At 41.7% G+C, this 22,193-nt stretch overlaps 1 protein-coding gene across 1 annotated transcript in view; it reads right to left on the reverse strand.

Annotated features, from left to right (window-relative positions):
- Window positions 1–4,644, reverse strand: part of GRK5 (G protein-coupled receptor kinase 5) — a 91,141-nt gene extending 86,497 nt beyond the window's left edge. The window contains exon 1 of the mRNA XM_073595779.1: window positions 4,418–4,644. Coding sequence (XP_073451880.1) covers window positions 4,418–4,469 — 52 coding nt within the window. The 5' untranslated portion in view covers window positions 4,470–4,644. The remainder of the gene's footprint in view (window positions 1–4,417) is intronic.
- Between the last annotated feature and the right edge of the window lie 17,549 nt (window positions 4,645–22,193).

Here is a 22,193-nt window from a genome sequence, read left to right on the forward strand (position 1 = left end):
GCACAGCTGATGCGGCCCGCGATGAAATTGAGTTTGACACCCCTGCTCTAGAGTATATAAAGGTATTATAAATGTCCTACTTATTGAGGACAGTTACAAAGCACTCTCTCGCTGGTACCTAGTACCTGATCGCCTCTCGAAAATTTCCCTGGTCCTTCCTTGCTCTATTTCTGGGGTTGCACGTAGGTGGGAACAATGTTCCACATGCGGTGGACATGTTCTGAGGTCAAACACTTTCGGATAGGAGTTCACGCCCTGATTTATTCTGTTACAATGTTGAATATTTTCAAAAATCGTAAGGTTGCCCTTATTAGCAAACCAATTGGAGGGATTCCCAAACATACTTAAACATTAATACATTTTATGTTCTTAGAAGCCAAAATCACAATCACTAGCGCTCTGGAAGATCTCCATAGCGGATCTGGCGGTGAGGAAATGAAAATGACCATGGATAATGACCAATGAACAAATGGTCAGTGTTTTGAAAGATACTTCAGGGCTTGAGAAGGTCTGGAATTCCTGGATACTCTATATTCAAACTCCACCTTAATAGCTGATGCGGTGACAACTTGGGTTGGCTCCTGGACTGGCTACAGTTCTCCTTACTCTTTTCTTTCTCTCCTTTCCCTTACCTTTCTTCTTTTTTTTGATGTGCAAGCTTAATACCCAATGTAGTCATATGGGTTATACCTTATTGTGTTAATTGTTTCAATCTTATACGATTGATCATTGGTGGGCAGTTGTTTCTATATAGAGGTTCATATATTGAATTCTCAGGCCCATCACATCTCACTGATTTAACGACATGCACTGTTGATATGCCTGGTGGTATAACTGATTGAAGATTATCATACCTGACACCTGTACCTTATCTTTATGAATATTCTGCTTGCCTGTGTTGCAGGATTCATACAGTACTTGTATTTCTCTACTGACGCCTGTGTCTTTGAGTGTCTGAGTATTGAAACAGAAATCAGGGAACTCCTGTTAAGATCAGTCCATCAAGGGTCATTGGGGAAATGCCCCTTACATTGGTGGTGGTAAGTGTGAAGAAACCTTCCCTTAATGGGGTGCCCAGAATGACACCCTTGCAACCATGTCATAGTGTTGGACCTGGAACTATGCAGGCATCATCAGATGGGAGGTCAGTTACTCAAAGCTCAAGGAACCCCTAGCTATCCCTGTAGGAAGCCTAGGGTTCCACACAACCCTGGTTGTGAATGGCTGCTTTAAAATCTTTAATGCCAGACAAAAACCCTCAGCTACCACCAGCATCAGGAAACATTTGTAACAACCGTATCAGGCAAGAAGCTTAAATGTGATCATGTACCAGCCACAGGGAACACTATTTGATCCAGAAATCGCTGAATACAGATAATGAGAGTTCAGAAACACTTGGAGATCTGTCAGTCACTACCTGCAATCTTACCAAATTACAAATCCCAAAGTAGAGGTACACATCAGATACTCAAGGCAGCATGGTGGTTTGGTGGTTAGCACTTATGCCTTGCAGCACTAGGGTCCTCAGTTTGAATCCCAACCAGGATACTACCTGGAGTTTACATGTTCTCCCTGTATTTGCATGGAGTTTCCTCTGGGTGTAAGGGTTGGTGCTCAGCCCATTTCAACGTGGCCTTCACATGCAGCCAGGCATCAGCCTCTACATACAGGTTGCAGGGTGTCACAGGTTGATCGGCCCAAACCAATACATTCCCATGCATGGATGGCGGCCTGAGGCCTAGAGCTTCCGACCTCCTGGCCCTCACATAGTTAACCCCTTCTTCTCTGGGAGTATTCACATACATAAGTTTCCAGGACCCAGATGGCCAAGTTTTCACCAGTAAGCACATCTTTTACTTCACATGACCAGGCATTGGCTACGTTGAACACTTCTCCACATTTGATTATCAAACAGAGGCTTCTTATGGAAATAAATTATTTTACTTGAATGATTTCTCAGCTAAATTATCGAAACAGTGGTAATAACAAAATCCAAATATTGACTTGAGAAGAATGAACAACAACATGAGGTAGCTTGTAGCATTCGGTTGAGCGGGCATGCCTATCCTTCCTGTTCCCAGCTGCATTCTCTCACATCGGTCATGCAGATCTTTCGGAGGGGAGAACTAGGGGAAACACCATTTTCTCTCTTCTTCTAATGTCCTTCCGTCAGTCTTTTTTTGTTGTTAAATCCATTTGTCCCTCCTCCCCCTAGTAAGCTCCAAAGAACAGAAACCAATCTCAGCCCCTCCCCTGAAAGGGAAAGCACAAAGCCTGGAATAGGACCTCTACTTTTTCTATCTCCTGGCCAGAAGCCCTAAACCAAAATTACACCCACCATAGATTGTATAGGAAATAAAATAAAAGTTTACCACGCTAAGTGAATCAAACAAACAAGTGAAATCTAAAGCAAAAAAGCAGCGGCTTGAAGTGGGATAAACACTATAACAATAAATAAACAAATGAAGCCGCGCTAGTACTATCATACATGAAAATGACAGTAAGTGAACCAAAAACCACAAATGTTAATTTCAGTAGAATTGTGCATATAAATTCCTTCAAACGCAGGTGAATGTGCGACTGGTTGAAACAGCACCCAACCCAGACTTGTGAACCTACACCACATGAAATGCAAGCTTACCAGAAGTAAGCTAAATCGTGCTTGCGGCTTATAACTCTTATAACTTATAACTTGCTTCTGGTAAGCTTGCATTTCATGTGGTGGAGGTTCACAAGTCTGAGTGGTGTTTGGGTGCTGTTTCAACCAGTCTCTTGTTTGAAGGACTTTATATGATCAATTCTACTGAAATTAACATTTGTGGTTTTTGGTTCACTTACTGTCATTTTCATGTATGTTAGTACTAGTCCGGCTTCATTTATTTATATATTGCAATTTTTTTATCCTATTAAACCTGTGTATTACGTACACTATGGTGCGTTCTCTTTTATTGGGTAATACTGCCTTGTCTATGGCAATCGGATAACAGAGTCGCCCTTATCCCTGATTGATGTCCTGTTTACTGCATACCAAGAACCATTGTGTGTTGGCAATCCCCATCCCTTGGATAAAGGCCCTGGCTGGGTCATAAGCCTCAAACACGATTTAGCTTGCTTCTGGTAAGCTTGCATTTCATGTGGTGGAGGTTCACAAGTCTGAGTGGTGTTTGGGTGCTGTTTCATCCAGTCTCTCGTTTGAAGGACTTTATATGATCAATTCTACTGAAATTAACATTTGTGGTTTTTGGTTCACTTACTGTCATTTTCATGTATGTTAGTACTAGCCCGGCTTCATTTATTTATATATTGCATAGGGAACCCCAGAATGCTCTGTCGTATAGGAGAAGCAACATTTAGGCTCTATTTACATGCCGTGTTTCTGCCCGCTTTTTTCGGAAAAGTGAGAAAAACACACAAAAATGCATGTTGCGCTTGTGGTACCATTGTTTCTCAATGGAACCTAAATGCGGGTAACAGTTGCATGATTCGTCGCGTGTTTTTCGTTCAACAAAACGCACAAAAATGAGCGTAGCCAAACGCGTTTGGCTCACTGCAAAAAATGGTACTTGACTTTCTTTAGCGCATTTGTCGCGTGACATGAAGTCAATGGGCTGTCACGCGTTGTGTCACTCAGGTGTGAATGCAGCCTTAAGGGGACCTCTACCTACCTCCACCTGACTATACCTGCATAATTGGCTCCTGTGTAGGTTGGCCATAGTATGTATGCATGTTAAACAAAGACTTTTAGATTGTAAGCTCCTTGAGGGCAGGGACTGATGTGAATATTCTAGTAAGGTTCGAACACAATATTAAGACAGTCAAATGATCATCCCAACACTAATCACCCCAAAAAAAAAAAAAAAAAAAGAAAAAGGTGTGTGTGACAGCTCCTACAACCACAAAACACCTATGAGATAGTCAATGACATCCAGGCCTAAAATTCCAATCCCAGGCTCTAAAACAACACACGGACCTTTATTGCAAGCGAGAAGCAGAGGGAGCCAGTTTCATGTTTGCAGGGTAGCGCCAGTGCTGAGCATCCACCAATTCCCACAGATGGTTCAATGTGTACATTCCACCAGGCCTGGAATCATCACAGCAAAATGTAACCCTGCGAGGGTTAAAGCAAGCATCGCACACTTCTGTATAGAGGGGGCTGCGGACATCCCCTCAATGGATCCCATAATATCAGGCCAGCAGCAGAACTCAGGGATGCAGGATGTGTGGATGGTACTGCCAGCCTGGGTATCCAGCATCATTTTACAGGTGCATACACACTGCTTGTATACAACATGCCATGGCTCTGCTATGAACATACATAGAAAGGACCAAGTGTGCCTGTGTATGATGCTGAAGGATGAAGGAGGATGGAGCAAGCAGCCTCCTCCTTTCTCTATTCTCCCCCAGATGGCTCGCTTACCTTCTCTGGCTTTCAGCAAAACCGTGTTGGCCACAATGTTTTCCAGCTCCATTGACAGTCTCTGTCTGCAAGGTAGCAATGCAGCAGCTCCGGAGGCAGCAGGAGAGGGAGGGAGGGATGGAGGGAGAGCTGGAGGTGGGAGGGGGAGTGAGAAAAAGGGTAGCCAAGAGCCCAGGGTACACACTACACCTCATATACTATGCACAGGGATGGGCAGATGGAGATGGGAGCAGAAGAGATCAGGGTAAACACTACATCCCATATACTATACACAGGGATAGACAGATGGAGATGGGAGCAGAAGAGATACGAGTATACACTACATCCCATATACTATGCACAGGGATGGGCAGAGAGAGAGGTGGAGAGCAGAAGAGACCAGGGTACACACTACACCTCATGTACTATACACAGGGATGGGAAGAGAGAGCTGAGTGCAGAAGAAATAGGGGTACACACTACACCTCATATACTATACACAGGGATAGGAAAAAGAATTGAATGCAGAGGAAATAGGGATACACACTACACCCCATATACTAAACACAGGGATGGGAATAGAGAGCTGAATGCAGAAGAAATAGGGGTACACACTACACCTCATATACTATACACAGGGATCGAAAGAAAGAACTGAATGCAGAGGAAATAGGGTACACACTACACCTCATATACTATACATAGGGATGGGAATAGAGAGCTGGATGCAGAAGAAATAGGGGTACACACTACACCTCATATACTATATACAGGAATGGGATGAGAGAGCTGAATACAGAAGAAATAGGGGTACACACTACACCTCATATACTATTCAACAGGGATGGGAATAGAGAGCTGAAGGCAGAAGAAATAGGGGTACACACAACACCTCATATACTATAAACAGGGATGGAAAGAAAGAACTGAATGCAGAGGAAATAGGGGTACACACTACACCTCATATACTCGACACATGGATGGGAATAGAGAGCTGGATGCAGAAGAAATAGGGGTACACACTACACCTCATATACTATACACAGGAATGGGAAGAGAGAGCTGAATGCAGAAGAAATAGGGGTACACACTACACCTCATATACTATACACAGGAATGGGAAGAGAGAGCTGAATGCAGAAGAAATAGGGGTACATACTACATCTCATATACTATAGATAGAGATGGGAATAGAGAGCTGAATGCAGAAGAAATAGGGGTACACACTACACCTCATATACTATACACAGGGATGGGAAGAAAGAACTGAATGCAGAAGAAATAGGGGTACACACTGCACCTCATATACTATACACAGGGTTAGGAATAGAGAGCTGAATGCAGAAGAAATAGGGGTACACACTACACCTCAAATACTATACACAGGGATGGGAAGAAAGAACTGAATGCAGAAGAAATAGGGGTACACACTACGCCTCATATACTATACACAGGGTTGGGAATAGAGAGTTTAATGCAGAAGAAATAGGGGTACTACACACTACACCTCATATACTATACACAGGGATGGGAATAGAGAGCTGGATGCAGAAGAAATAGGGATACACACTATACCACATATACTATACACAGGGATGGGAATAGAGAGCTGGATGCAGAAGAAATAGGGGTACACACTACACCTCATATACTATACACAGGAATGGGATGAGAGAGCTGAATGCAGAAGAAATAGGGGTAAACACTACACCTCATATACTATTCAACAAGGATGGGAATAGAGAGCTGAATGCAGACGAAATAGGGGTACACACTACACCTCATATACTATACACAGGAATGGGATGAGAGAGCTGAATACAGAAGAAATAGGGGTACACACTACACCTCATATACTATTCAACAGGGATGGGAATAGAGAGCTGAATGCAGAAGAAATAGGGGTACACACTACACCTCATATACTATACACAGGGTTGGGAATAGAGAGCTGAATGCAGAAGAAATAGGGGTACACACTACACCTCATATACTATACACAGGGATGGGAAGAAAGAATTGAATGCAGAAGAAATAGGGGTACACACTACACCTCATATACTATACACAGGGTTGGGAATAGAGAGTTTAATGCAGAAGAAATAGGGGTACTACACACTACACCTCATATACTATACACAGGGATGGGAATAGAGAGCTGGATGCAGTAGAAATAGGGATACACACTACACCACATATACTATACACAGGGATGGGAATAGAGAGCTGGATGCAGAAGAAATAGGGGTACACACAACACCTCATATACTATAAACAGGGATGGGAATAGAGAGCTGAAGGCAGAAGAAATAGGGGTACACACAACACCTCATATACTATAAACAGGGATGGAAAGAAAGAACTAAATGCAGAGGGAATAGGGGTACACAATACACCTCATATACTCGACACATGGATGGGAATAGAGAGCTGGATGCAGAAGAAATAGGGGTACACACTACACCTCATATATTATACACAGTAATGGGAAGAGAGAGCTGAATGCAGAAGAAATAGGGGTACACACTACATCTCATATACTATAGATAGAGATGGGAATAGAGAGCTGAATGCAGAAGAAATAGGGGTACACACTACACCTCATATACTATACACAGGGATGGGAAGAAAGAACTGAATGCAGAAGAAATAGGGGTACACACTACACCTCATATACTATACACAGGGTTGGGAATAGAGAGTTTAATGCAGAAGAAATAGGGGTACTACACACTACACCTCATATACTATACACAGGGATGGGAATAGAGAGCTGGATGCAGAAGAAATAGGGATACACACTATACCACATATACTATACACAGGGATGGGAATAGAGAGCTGGATGCAGAAGAAATAGGGGTACACACTACACCTCATATACTATACACAGGAATGGGATGAGAGAGCTGAATACAGAAGAAATAGGGGTACACACTACATCTCATATACTATTCAACAGGGATGGGAATAGAGAGCTGAATGCAGACGAAATAGGGGTACACACTACACCTCATATACTATTCAACAAGGATGGGAATAGAGAGCTGAATGCAGACGAAATAGGGGTACACACTACACCTCATATACTATACACAGGAATGGGATGAGAGAGCTGAATACAGAAGAAATAGGGGTACACACTACACCTCATATACTATTCAACAGGGATGGGAATAGAGAGCTGAATGCAGAAGAAATAGGGGTACACACTACACCTCATATACTATACACAGGGTTGGGAATAGAGAGCTGAATGCAGAAGAAATAGGGGTACACACTACACCTCATATTCTATACACAGGGATGGGAAGAAAGAACTGAATGCAGAAGAAATAGGGGTACTACACACTACACCTCATATACTATACACAGGGATGGGAATAGAGAGCTGGATGCAGAAGAAATAGGGATACACACTACACCACATATACTATACACAGGGATGGGAATAGAGAGCTGGATGCAGAAGAAATAGGGGTGCACACTACACCTCATATACTATACACAGGAATGGGATGAGAGAGCTGAATACAGAAGAAATAGGGGTACACACTACACCTCATATACTATTCAACAGGGATGGGAATAGAGAGCTGAAGGCAGAAGAAATAGGGGTACACACAACACCTCATATACTATAAACAGGGATGGAAAGAAAGAACTGAATGCAGAGGGAATAGGGGTACACACTACACCTCATATACTCGACACATGGATGGGAATAGAGAGCTGGATGCAGAAGAAATAGGGGTACACACTACACCTCATATACTATACACAGGAATGGGAAGAGAGAGCTGAATGCAGAAGAAATAGGGGTACACACTACATCTCATATACTATAAATAGAGATGGGAATAGAGAGCTGAATGCAGAAGAAATAGGGGTACACACTACACCTCATATACTATACACAGGGATGGGAAGAAAGAACTGAATGCAGAAGAAATAGGGGTACACACTACACCTCATATACTATACACAGGGTTGGGAATAGAGAGCTGAATGCAGAAGAAATAGGGGTCCACACTACACCTCATATACTATACACAGGGATGGGAAGAAAGAACTGAATGCAGAAGAAATAGGGGTACACACTACACCTCATATACTATACACAGGGTTGGGAATAGAGAGTTTAATGCAGAAGAAATAGGGGTACTACACACTACACCTCATATACTACACACAGGGATGGGAATAGAGAGCTGGATGCAGAAGAAATAGGGATACACACTACACCACATATACTATACACAGGGATGGGAATAGAGAGCTGGATGCAGAAGAAATAGGGGTACACACTACACCTCATATACTATACACAGGAATGGGATGAGAGAGCTGAATACAGAAGAAATAGGGGTACACACTACACCTCATATACTATTCAACAGGGATGGAAATAGAGAGCTGAATGCAGACGAAATAGGGGTACACACTACACCTCATATACTATACACAGGAATGGGATGAGAGAGCTGAATACAGAAGAAATAGGGGTACACACTACACCTCATATACTATTCAACAGGGATGGGAATAGAGAGCTGAATGCAGAAGAAATAGGGGTACACACTAGACCTCATATACTATAAACAGGGATGGAAAGAAAGAACTGAATGCAGAGGAAATAGGGGTACACACTACACCTCCTATACTCGACACATGGATGGGAATAGAGAGCTGGATGCAGAAGAAATAAGGGTACACACTACACCTCATATACTTTACACAGGAATGGGAAGAGAGAGCTGAATGCAGAAGAAATAGGGGTACACACTACACCTCATACACTATAAACAGGGATGGAAAGAAAGAACTGAATGCAGAGGAAATAGGGGTACACACTACACCTCATATACTCGACACATGGATGGGAATAGAGAGCTGGATGCAGAAGAAATAGGGGTGCACGCTAAACCTCATATACTATACACAGGAATGGGAAGAGAGAGCTGAATGCAGAAGAAATAGGTGTACACATTACATCTCATATACTATTCAACAGGGATGGGAATAGAGAGCTGAATGCAGAAGAAATAGGGGTACACACTACACCTCATATACTATAAACAGGGATGGAAAGAAAGAACTGAATGCAGAGGAAATAGGGGTACACACTACACCTCATATACTCGACACATGGATGGGAATAGAGAGCTGGATGCAGAAGAAATAGGGGTGCACACTAAACCTCATATACTATACACAGGAATGGGAAGAGAGAGCTGAATGCAGAACAAATAGGGGTACACATTACATCTCATATACTATAGATAGAGATGGGAATAGTGAGCAGGGTGCAGAAGAAATAGGGGTACACACTACACCTCATACACTATACACAGGGATGGGAAGAAAGAACTGAATGCAGAAGAAATAGGGGTACACACTACACCTCGTATACTATACACAGGGATGGGAATAGATAGCTGAATGCAGAAGAAATAGGGGTACACACTACACCTCATATACTATACACAGGGTTGGGAATAGAGAGTTTAATGCAGAAGAAATAGGGGTACACACTACACCTCATATACTATACACAGGAATGGGATGAGAGAGCTGAATACAGAAGAAATAGGGGTACACACTACACCTCATATACTATTCAACAGGGATGGGAATAGAGAGCTGAATGCAGAAGAAATAGGGGTACACACTACACCTCATATACTATACACAGGAATGAGATGAGAGAGCTGAATACAGTAGAAATAGGGGTACACACTACACCTCATATACTATTCAACAGGAATGGGAATAGAGAGCTGAATGCAGAAGAAATAGGGGTACACACTACACCTCATATACTATAAACAGGGATGGAAAGAAAGAACTGAATGCAGAGGAAATAGGGGTACGCACTACACCTCCTATACTCGACACATGGATGGGAATAGAGAGCTGGATGCAGAAGAAATAAGGGTACACACTACACCTCATATACTTTACACAGGAATGGGAAGAGAGAGCTGAATGCAGAAGAAATAGGGGTACACACTACACCTCATATACTATACACAGGGATGCAAAGAAAGAGCTGAATGCAGAAGAAATAGGGGTACACACTACATCTCATATACTATACACAGGGATCGCAAGAAAGAACTGAATGCAGAGGAAATAGGGGTACACACTACACCTCCTATACTCGACACAGGGATTGGAATAAAGAGCTGGATGCAGAAAAAATAGGGGTACACACTACACCTCATATACTATACACAGGAATGGGAAGAGAGAGCTGAATGCAGAAGAAATAGGGGTACACACTACATCTCATATACTATAGATAGAGATGGGAATAGAGAGCTGGATGCAGAAGAAATAGGGTTACACACTACACCTCATATACTATACACAGGGATGGGAAGAAAGAGCTGAATGCAGAAGAAATAGGGGTACACACTACACCTCATATACTATAAACAGGGATGGAAAGAAAGAACTGAATGCAGAGGAAATAGGGGTACACACTACTCCTCATATACTTGACACATGGATGGGAATAGAGAGCTAGATGCAGAAGGAATAGGGGTACACACTACACCTCATATACTATACACAGGAATGGAGAGAAAGCTGAATGCAGAAGAAATAGGGGTACACACTACATCTCATATACTATAGATAGAGATGGGAATAGAGAGCTGGATGCAGAAGAAATAGGGGTACACACTACACCTCATATACTATACACAGGGATGGGAAGAAAGAGCTGAATGTAGAAGAAATAGGGGTACACACTACACCTCATATACTATACAGGGATGGGAAGAAAGAACTGAATGCAGAAGAAATAGGGGTACACACTACACCTCATATACTATACACAGGGATGGGAATAGAGAGCTGAATGCAGAAGAAATAGGGGTACACACTACACCTCATTTACTATACACAGGGATGGGAATAGAGAGTTTAATGCAGAAGAAATAGGGGTACTACATACTACACCTCATATACTATACACAGGGATGGGAATAGAGAGCTGGATGCAGAAGAAATAGGGGTACACACTACACCACATATACTATACACAGGGATGGGAATAGAGAGCTGGATGCAGAAGAAATAGGGGTACACACTACACCTCATATACTATACACAGGAATGGGATGAGAGAGCTGAATACAGAAGAAATAGGGGTACACACTACACCTCATATGCTATAAACAGGGATGGAAAGAAAGAACTGAATGCAGAGGAAATAGGGGTACACACTACACCTCATATACTCGACACATGGATGGGAATAGAGAGCTGGATGCAGAAGAAATAGGGGTACACACTACACCTCATATACTTTACACAGGAATGGGAAGAGAGAGCTGAATGCAGAAGAAATAGGGGTACACACTACACCTCATATACTATACACAGGGATGCAAAGAAAGAGCTGAATGCAGAGGAAATAGGGGTACACACTACACCTCATATACTCGACACAGGGATGGGAATAGAGAGCTGGATGCAGAAGAAATAGGGGTACACACTACACCTCATATACTATACACAGGGATGGGAATAGAGAGTCGGATACAGAAGAAATAGGGGTACACACTACACCTCATATACTATACACAGGGATGGGAATAGAGAGCTGAATGCAGAAGAAATAGTGGTACACACTACACCTCATATACTATACACAGGGATGGAAAGAAAGAACTGAATGCAGAGGAAATAGGGTATACACTACACCTCATATACTATATACAGGGATGGGAATAGAGAGCTGGTTGCAGAAGAAATAGGGGTACACACTACACCTCATATACTATACACAGGAATGGGATGAGAGAGCTGAATACAGAAGAAATAGGGGTACACACTACACCTCATATACTATAAACAGGGATGGAAAGAAAGAACTGAATGCAGAGGAAATAGGGGTATACACTACACCTCATATACTATAAACAGGGATGGAAAGAAAGAACTGAATGCAGAGGAAATAGGGGTACACACTACACCTCATATACTCGACACATGGATGGAAATAGAGAACTGGATGCAGAAGAAATAGGTTTACACACTACACCTCATATACTCAACACAGGGATGGGAATAGAGAGCTGGATGCAGAAGAAATAGGGGTACACACTACACCTCATATACTATGCACAAGGATGGAAAGAAAGAACTGAATGCAGAAGAAATAGGGATACACACTACACCTCATATACTATACACAGGGATGGGAAGAAAGAGCTGAATGAAGAAGAAATAGTGGTACTCACTACAACTCATATACTATACACAGGGATAGGAATAGAGAGTTGGATATAGAAGAAATAGGGGTACACACTACACCTCATATACTATACACAGGGACGGGAATAGAGAGCTGGATGAAGAAATAGGGGTACACACTACACCTCATATACTATACACAGGGATGGGATGAGAGAGTTGGATGTAGAAGAAATAGGGGTACACACTACACCTCATATACTATACACAAGGACGGGAATAGAGAGCTGGATGCAGAAGAAATAGGGGTACACACTACACCTCATATACTCTACACAGGGATGGGAATAGAGAGCTGAATGCAGAAGGAATAGGGGTACACACTACACCTCATACACCATGCACAGGGATAGGAAGATAGAGTGTAGGGGGGAAATTCTTCCCCAAGACCACAGATGTGACCACAGCATTCTTCCACTGACCATCACACTATTATATCATGAGTTGTAGATATAGCCATTTTTAACAGGGGTTCCCTGAGACCGAAAGGTTATTTCAAGGGTTCCTCTGTGTTGAAAAGGTTGAGAAAGTCTGTACTAAACACAGGGATGGAAGCAGATGAGATCAGGGTACACATTACATCCCTTATACCATGCATAGGGATGGCAGAGAGAGAGATGGGGAGCATAAGAGACCAGGGTACACACTATACCTCATAGACTATGCACAGAGATGGGCAGAAATTTATGAGGAGCAGAAGAGATCAGGGTACACCCTACATGTCATATACTATGCACAGGGATGGGAACAGATGGCTGGGAGCAGAAGACATCAGAGTGCACACTACATCCCATATACTATGCACAAGAATGGGCAGAGAGAGAGAGACGGGGAGCATAAGAGACCAGGGTACACACTACCCTTCATATAATATATACAGGGATGGGCAGAAATTGACGGGAGTAGAAGAGGTCCGGGAACACCCTATACCCTATATACTATCCACAGGGATGGGCAGAGAAATGGGGAGCAGAGGAGATCAGTGTACACACTATACCTCATATACTATACACAGGGATGGGAACAGATGGCTGGGAGCAGAAGAGATCAGAGGACACACTACTTTTTTATTATTATTATTATTATTATTATTATACAGGAATTATATAGCGCCAACAGTTTGGGCAGCGCTTAACAACATGAAGGCAGACATTACAATTACATTAAAATTTGGTACAAGAGGAATCAGAGGGCCCTGCTCATTAGAGCTTACAAAACTATATATACACAAACATATATGTGAAAGCATGCACAAAAAAGATGCCAATATAAAATTCAAATTCCATAGTGAGCGACTGTACTATGTCTGCAGTCTCTGATCATCTCCTGTATTATATCTCCAGTCTCTGACCATCTCTTGTATCATGTCTGCAATCTCTGACCATCTCCTGTAGTATGTCCGCATTCTCTGACCATCTCCTGTACTATGTCTGCAGTCTCCGACCATCTCTTGTAACATGTCTGCGGTCTCTGACCATCTCTTGTAACATGTCTGCAGTCCCTGTATCATGTCTGCAGTCTCTAACCATCTCTTGTAACATGTCTGCAGTCTCTGACCATCTCTTGTACTATGATTGCAGTCTCTGATCATCTCCTGTACTATGTCTGGGGGCTCTTTCTAACAGACTCTCTAACAGAAGCCATCTCTGTGTGCATCAGAGAGACTCCCCTCCAGGTCTCATTAGTGTACGCTCTTCCTGTATTTTCTTTATTGTTAAAAGATCATGGTAGTAACCTAGGGTAACGAAGACTTCTTAGGGGAGCATCTCTGTGTTTGAGTCATTGCCATAGTAACATTTGTAAAGGGGAGGAGTTGGTAAAGATGACCACGCCCATGTGGGGGCGCCAGAAATATTTCTGCACCCAGGCGTCTGTGACCCTAGGATCGGCCGTGGTGAGCGTCATTCCATATACATCCGTAGAGCTGAACCCTTCAAAGGAAAGTGATTGCTCCGATCACCATATATTTCCACAGAAACAGCCAGGAAATAAAAAAGGAAAGCCAGAGGGCCGCTTACCAGATCTGTTGGATCTCTAATTATGGAGATCGTATAGGCACACACAGGAGGGATCGCTACAGCTGGGACAGCATGTTCACACACACATCCAATCTCTGGATCCTCTCCTCCGACAGTTCCAAGTGCTGCGGTATGCTTCTTGGGACCCTTATCAGGGTAAGTTCACTTGTGAAGCGTATTTATAAAAGGAAGAAAGAAGACTTCATGGTGCAATATTGCTAAAATCAAAGGTTTCCTTTATTCCATTTGATGCGCAAACTGACATCCACATATAAACAATTAGCGGTATATTCAAACGAGACTCATAGCCGCGGCTACAGCTCCACCCGACGCGTTTCTCCATATTAGACATCGACTGGGAAGGAGGCCAGTAGGCTGGGTGCCTAATGCTAATCGTTTTTAACTTCTGTGAACCCCAGGTAGGGGGACCAATAAGGATGCAAACACTGGGTATGGGCAAAACATAACAGCAGTTAAAATGGTGGATTAATTACTTCCGGTAATGCGGAACTAATGTTTGGCCTTAAAACACGAGATTCAGGGTATAAATAGAGTGACGTACTGACATTAGGCAGCTTCCTGATGACGCAATCGTATTTGCGAAACACGTAAAGGCTGCTGGGAATAATACTACGTCACTTCCTGCCAAACGATAGTGAGGCTTGAGACGCACGCCGGGATAGGAGACATACGGCGATACCTTCACCCATTCAAACCGCCGGATAAGTTTGGTGCCGACTCAATGGGCACTTAAAAATGTGAGTGTTATAGTCTTTTTTACCTTTTTAACAATAAATGACACAGATATACTTTTCCTATTGGTAAAAGATTCCACTGACAGCATAAATGGAAGTTTTTTCGTTTCTCGACAATCGTAGGCTAGATCTGGGGGAACTTTTTGAAAACTATGACAACACCACAGCAGTAAACCTAGAACAGGGGTTTAAAAACCTCAGAAATGCTATGGATAAGCACATAAGGGTGTGGTGGGATATTAGCACACTAGAAAGATATAGAGAAGCTAAAATAACACCAAGAAGATTGAGATGGGACATAGGCCTAAATGATGGACTAGTAGATGAGAACCTATCAAAGACATGGTTCAATTTTTTTAATGGTTGTGAAAAGAAATTACTTGATATCATCATTGATAGAAGATGAGTAAAACTGTCAAAAATAGAGGCTAATATCAACAACATTAGGGAAAATATGCTGCCCCATATAGACGAGTGATTATAAAACCAGGGCAAGTAAGTTACAAGAATTTTTAATTAAATTAGATAATGAGGTAAAAAACAAGAAAGTCAAAAAATACCAACGAGACAAAAAAGACTATATAGAAGGTAGGGTATACAAATGGCAGGAAGAAGAGTTGGTAACAAACTCTAATAATACTGACTGAGGAAATGGAAGTAATGGGAGTACTAGAAGCTGGAGGGGTTAATAACAGGGCGAATAGTACCCAAGCCCTAAGTAAAAATAAGACACCAGAACCAACCCTGGGTACCAGCACCCAACAAAAGGTAGCTCCCACAAAGCCAGACTAAGGTGGGAGCACAACCAATCCACCACCCTACCAAACATCAACGGGGCAATATTCCAGGCACTGGAGAGGATGTTTTTTGAGGTAGAGGTAGGGGATATTATAACTACAATCCAAATTATGGTCCCCCACAGTGGCAGGGGGAATGGAGGGATTGGCGAGAACCCTACAAACCCCCTATGCCAGTTTTCCAAACCAGCAGGGGTGGCTGGAACAGGAACCCACAGGAGGGTGGGTGGAACAGAAACCCACAAGAAGGAGAGGGTGCAGAAAGGGGCAAAAAGAAAACGCGAAAACTAGGAGAGGGGATTTTTAAATTTAACTGACGTCGTTTTTACACAGGAGGAACTATTAGTATTAGACAAGGGTATTAAATATGCACCAAGCAAATCATTTAATCAGTTTGAAGCGTTTATAGATCTGCAAAAGTTTGTTAGAAAACTTAATTTAAAAAAACATTTTTTGGAAAGGGGAGAGAATAGTTCACAACAGAACAGTACAGTATACACACATAGTCAACTTAGGAATAAATCCACATTCAACCCTAAATCCAGTACCAACCAACATACTGATGTGTTCAAAATAATGGTGGAAAAAGAAATCAAAAATATAAAACCGGATAAACCCAAAAAACAGATAGAATATGGCAGGGGATTAAAAAATTAGAAAAACTAAAAAACATAGTGATCAGACCCGCCAACAAGGGGAGAGGCCTAGTGATAATAACAAAAAAGAATTATGGTTTGGAACTGGAGGGATTGGTCAAAGATAATACCACATATCAACTACTTAAAAAGAACCCAAATAAGGAGCTTAGAGCTAAATTGAAAGGTTTTTTGAACAAGGGCATTGCAGATAAAATAATAAATAAAAAGGAGGGAAGATATTTATTGCCAGATGCACCAAAAGTCCCGGTAATATACCAAGTACCAAAAATCCATAAGAACAAAATAAAACCGCCGGGGAGACCCATAATTAGTGGGATTGGATCAGTACATTCCAGACTAGGGGAGTATCTGGATGTATTCCTCCAACCGATAAAGGGTGGAAAGGAAAGGCCTAAATTAAGGACAGTAAAGATGTATTTCATTTTCTTAAACAGATTGAGGTGGATGACTCCACATTACTTGTGACAATGGACGTGGAGTCGTTGTACACCAATATTAAGCAAATAGACACATTAGCAGCAGTGGCATGGGCAATGAAAAATCTATCGGACTTGAGGTTAAAACAGAGGAGGTTTATATTGGGAGGGCTCAGAATGGCCACGGGTAATAACTTTTTTTGGCATGACCACAGATTTTATAAACAGATAAAGGGGGTAGGAATGGGGAATAAATATGCCCCAAGTGTGGCCAACATCTTCCACAATAATTGGGAGGAGGAAGAGATCTTTGGGAGATGTTGGCCACACATATTAACATATAAAAGATTCATGGATGACATCCTGATTGTTTGGAAAGGCGGTCGGAATGAGTTGGAGCAATTTGTGGACCATATAAGTGCAAACCAATATGGCATTAGTTTTACTGTAAACGTGCAGCAGGATGTCACAAATTTTTTGGATCTTGAGATCTTTAAGAATGGAAATAAATTAAACACCCGAACGCATTTTAAAGACACTGATCGGAATGGATACATACCGATAAAGAGCTGCCACCACCCCCAATGGAAAAAGGCAATACCCAGGGGCCAATTCATTAGGATAGAGCGAAACTGTGACTTAATGGAAGATTTTTTTGAACAGACCAATATCCTGATTGAAAGATTTGTGCATAAAGGTTACAGTAGGAAGGAGTTGGAAATCACCTGAGAGAAAATTGGACATTTGGACAGGAATAATATATTACTGATTAAAAACAGGGAACAAAATCAGAAAGATAAAGTACCGTGTATAACGGGATTAAATAAACAATATAAAGTGCTTGAAGGGATTATTAAGAACAATTGGCCCATAATTTGCAATGACCCATATTTGACCAAAATATTACCATCAAAACCAACATTCATTTATAGAAGGGCCAAAAGGATCAGGGACCAAATCATAAAAAATGTACCCGACCCTCCGAAGATAATGACTACTTTTTTGACCATAAGGGCTTTTATAAATGTGGTACATGTAAGCCCTGCAGGCTTGCGAACAGAGAGCATAAGAAAACAGTAGAATTTCAATCCAATTCAACCCAACAAAAATATAAAATTGACAAACTAATTACGTGTTGTAGCACTCACGTTACCTACGTATTGGAGTGCAGTTGTGGGCTCCAATACGTAGGTAGAACAACAAGGGCCCTTAAGGTAAGAATCAGGAAAAAATCTGAAATATTAAGAAAGGATACAAATACCATAGTGTGTGTTGAAACACATTAGGAATACACATGGTAGAGACCCCCGATACTTAAAGTTTTATGCAATAGACAAAATAGAACCAAACTGGAGAAATCTAAACACGCGGAGAGAGGTGTCAAAAAACAAAACTTACTGGCTATTTAAATTAAATACGATTTAGCCATCAGGGATGAATGTGGAACTAGACGTGAACTGTTTTATAGATGATTATTAGGTTTAGTGATTTATTATTATTTTTATTTGTATTGTTATTTTCATTTATTTTTTATTTTTATATATTGTTTTTATTTATATTTATATTTATTTTTATTTTATTTTTTTTATTTATCTTTATTTTTATTTTTATTATTATTTTTCTTCACATACATTTTTTTCCATGTTTATTAATATTGGATTTTTTTTTATAGCTTTAAATATGACTAACCATAAGTGAACTAAAAAGTTATATATGTAGGTCTAATAAAGATTAAGAATTATTAAAGTGTTTAAAATATTTTTTAAAAGTTTTAAAGTTGTTAAACCATTTTTTAGGAATATAAGGATTGTAAAAACCTTTCCAGCCATTTACATGGGGTGACTCTGGTAAAAGGAACGGGGGAACCATACTATATATGAATTTAAACTGCACTGTGGGAATATTTAGTAATGGTGTTTGAGATTAATCTAACTTGCGTGAACACCAGGTAGGGGGACCAATGAGGATGCAAACACTGGGTATGGGCAAAACATAACAGCTGGTAAAATGGCGGATTAATTACTTCCGGTAATGAGGAACTAATGTTTGGCCTTAAAACACGAGATTCAGGGTATAAATACAGTGACGTACTGACATTAAGCAGCTTTCTGATGACGCAATTGCATTTGAGAAAGGCGTAGAGGCTGCTGGGAATAATACTACGTCATTTCCTGCCAAACGATAGACGCACGTCGGGATAGGAGACATACGGTGATACCTTCACCTATTCAAACCGCTGGATAAGTTTGGTGCCGACTCATGGCCACTTAAAAATGTGAGTGTAAAGGCCCATACACACGATTGGACTTTTTGACAACAAACATGCAAATTAGCTGTTTTAAGGCAACATCCGACCGTGTGTATGCTCCATCGGACAAAATTTTCGGTTTTCATCGGACAAATGTTGGCCCTGTGAACAGAAAAACTTGGCGGCAACAAACATCCTACATCGGCAAGTCCAATCATGTGTACACAAAACCATCGGACTTTAGTACAATGTACCAACACGCTCAGAACCAATGGAAAAGATCAAACAACAATACAGAAGTTGACCAAAAGGGTGGAGAATTGAACGTCCTCTTTTGAAGTTTCGTCAGTACGTTGAAACGTCACTACGTTCGTGTTTGTTGCCTAAAAAGTCCTGCTGTGTGTATGCATACCAAGTTTACGGCCAACGCCCTTTGGACAGAAATCCGCGGAAAAGTTTGTTTAAAGTCCGATAGTGTGTACGAGGCTTTATAGTCTTTTTTAACTTTTTTTTTAACTTTTTAACAATAAATGGCACAGATATACTGCTCAATGATCACTGTCCATTTTTTATGAGGGCAGACACTTTTTCATACCTGTTTACAGGGAGCAGCATAGACCTGAGTGGTGTGGTTATCCCTACTAATGAACCAAAGGCACTTTCTATATTAATATCTGGTGAGTGTCCAATCCATATGGTGGTGGTGTTGTCACTAAACTGGTAGATAAAATACACTGAATCACGGATGCAAGACATAGGTGCGCTGGAGTAGTTCACATATAGTAGAGAACTGACAGTGGGATTCACTAAATGCTGGCACATTTAAACCAGCAGAAACACTGGACATTCATAATTTTATTTGTTTTATTCACTTTGTATTATTAATTTGTTATATTCACTGAAAATTTTGGAGGCTTTTAGGTGATGATATTTAGGTGTATGATTTACACATGTGATATAGGCATTGGTATATTGCACATAATGTATTTTAATTGATTTACACTTGTATATATACATATATATTTTCTTGATAATATAAGTGGTGTACCTTTTAGGTATATAAAATAAGGGTTAGCGCAGCCAACATTTTTTGTTTCAAGACTTGCAAATTGCTGTTCACAGACGCTCTCCCTCCAGTCTGACAGAGCTTGAGCTATTTTGCAAAGAAGAATGGGCAAAAATGTCCCTCTCTAGATGTGCAAAGCTGGTAGCGACATCCCCAAAAAGACTTGCAGCTGTAATTGCAGTGAAAGGTGGATCTACAAAGTATTGACTCAGGGGGGCTGGATACAAATGCACACCACACTTTTCACATTTTTATTTGTAAAAAATTTACAAAACCATATATCATTTTTCTCCCACTTCACAATTATGTGCCACTTTGTGTTGGTCTACCACATAAATCCCTATAAAGTGCATTTACTTTTTTGGTTGTAACATGAAAAATGTGGAAAATTTCAAGGGGTATGAATATTTTTTCAAGGCGCTGTAGCTAGCTAGTTCCCGCCCTATGCCTACACGTTCCCGATTCCGGAAGTGATCTCATCACCCTGGTTGTAAACATGTGTTCCAAGGACAGGAAGTGACGGCATCCATCGGCGCAGCCTGTCCACCGGAGTCCACCGCCATCCAGTACTCGGATAAGATACACTTCCAGGACACCCGGCATTTCCTTGCCAATATGCCTTTTTACAATGCACTTTTGTGAGTACCGCTTTCTACAGTTCCTATTAAACTTCATGTAATTTATTGCACTTAGAGTGGCGCCTTTGTTTTCATCTCTATAGCGTTCCCACCCGTAGGACGTCCATAGACGTCCTCGGTTTGCATCTCCATTTGTAGCAGAAGTGATTCAAGTGGCTAAATAGCCACTCGAACACTTCTGCGGGTGGCAGAAGGTGTGCCACCCCCCCATCCCTTCCACCGCCGCTGCCTTTCCCGGGCTCTGCCGTCCGCTCATGGGGCCTGGGAGCTATGCGGCCAGCGGCATTGGCTGCACGGAACAGAAAGAGAGGAACTGACGTTGTTCCTCTCTCTCTGTGACCCCGGAAAGTGGCAGCAACGAGTATGCTGTCACTTCCGGTTCCGCCTCTTTGTTTACCTGGCCGTTAGTGGCCACAAAAGCAACCAATCAGACTGATTTGTGTCTGATCAGCTGCATTGGAGGCCAGAGGAGAGATCTGGGGTCTAATAGACCCCAGATCTCTCCATAAAGAGGACCAGTCGCGGCCCATGATGCCACGAGAGATGTTGTTCATCCCTTGTGATAGCAATACATACGCAAAAGAAAAAACTAGCAGGTGCGCTGATCAACAGTTTAGTATAGTCTCCAGCTGGCTATTGGTGTTAATTAGACAAGTCAAAGGGTGCTGCTACTCTCTTTGGATCCTCTGGGTGGCAGGAAAACATCTAGACAAAACACAAAAGAGGAGAGCCCAAAGCCGCCCTAGTGTAACTCGGCTTTAATATGGTAAAATTAAAAACATTACAATGGTCAAACTCACATTGTGTGAAGATAGATACAGCATAAGGATTCCATGGTGGCCGCACTCCTAAAACCACCTGAAGATCCCGACAGGGGAAGGGGGAGCCGTGGACATTCAACCTATGGTAGCTGCCCGGATCCTAGCAGCTAG

Source organism: Aquarana catesbeiana, linkage group LG08 (assembly GCF_042186555.1).
Source record: "Aquarana catesbeiana isolate 2022-GZ linkage group LG08, ASM4218655v1, whole genome shotgun sequence".
Taxonomy (NCBI): domain Eukaryota; kingdom Metazoa; phylum Chordata; class Amphibia; order Anura; family Ranidae; genus Aquarana; species Aquarana catesbeiana.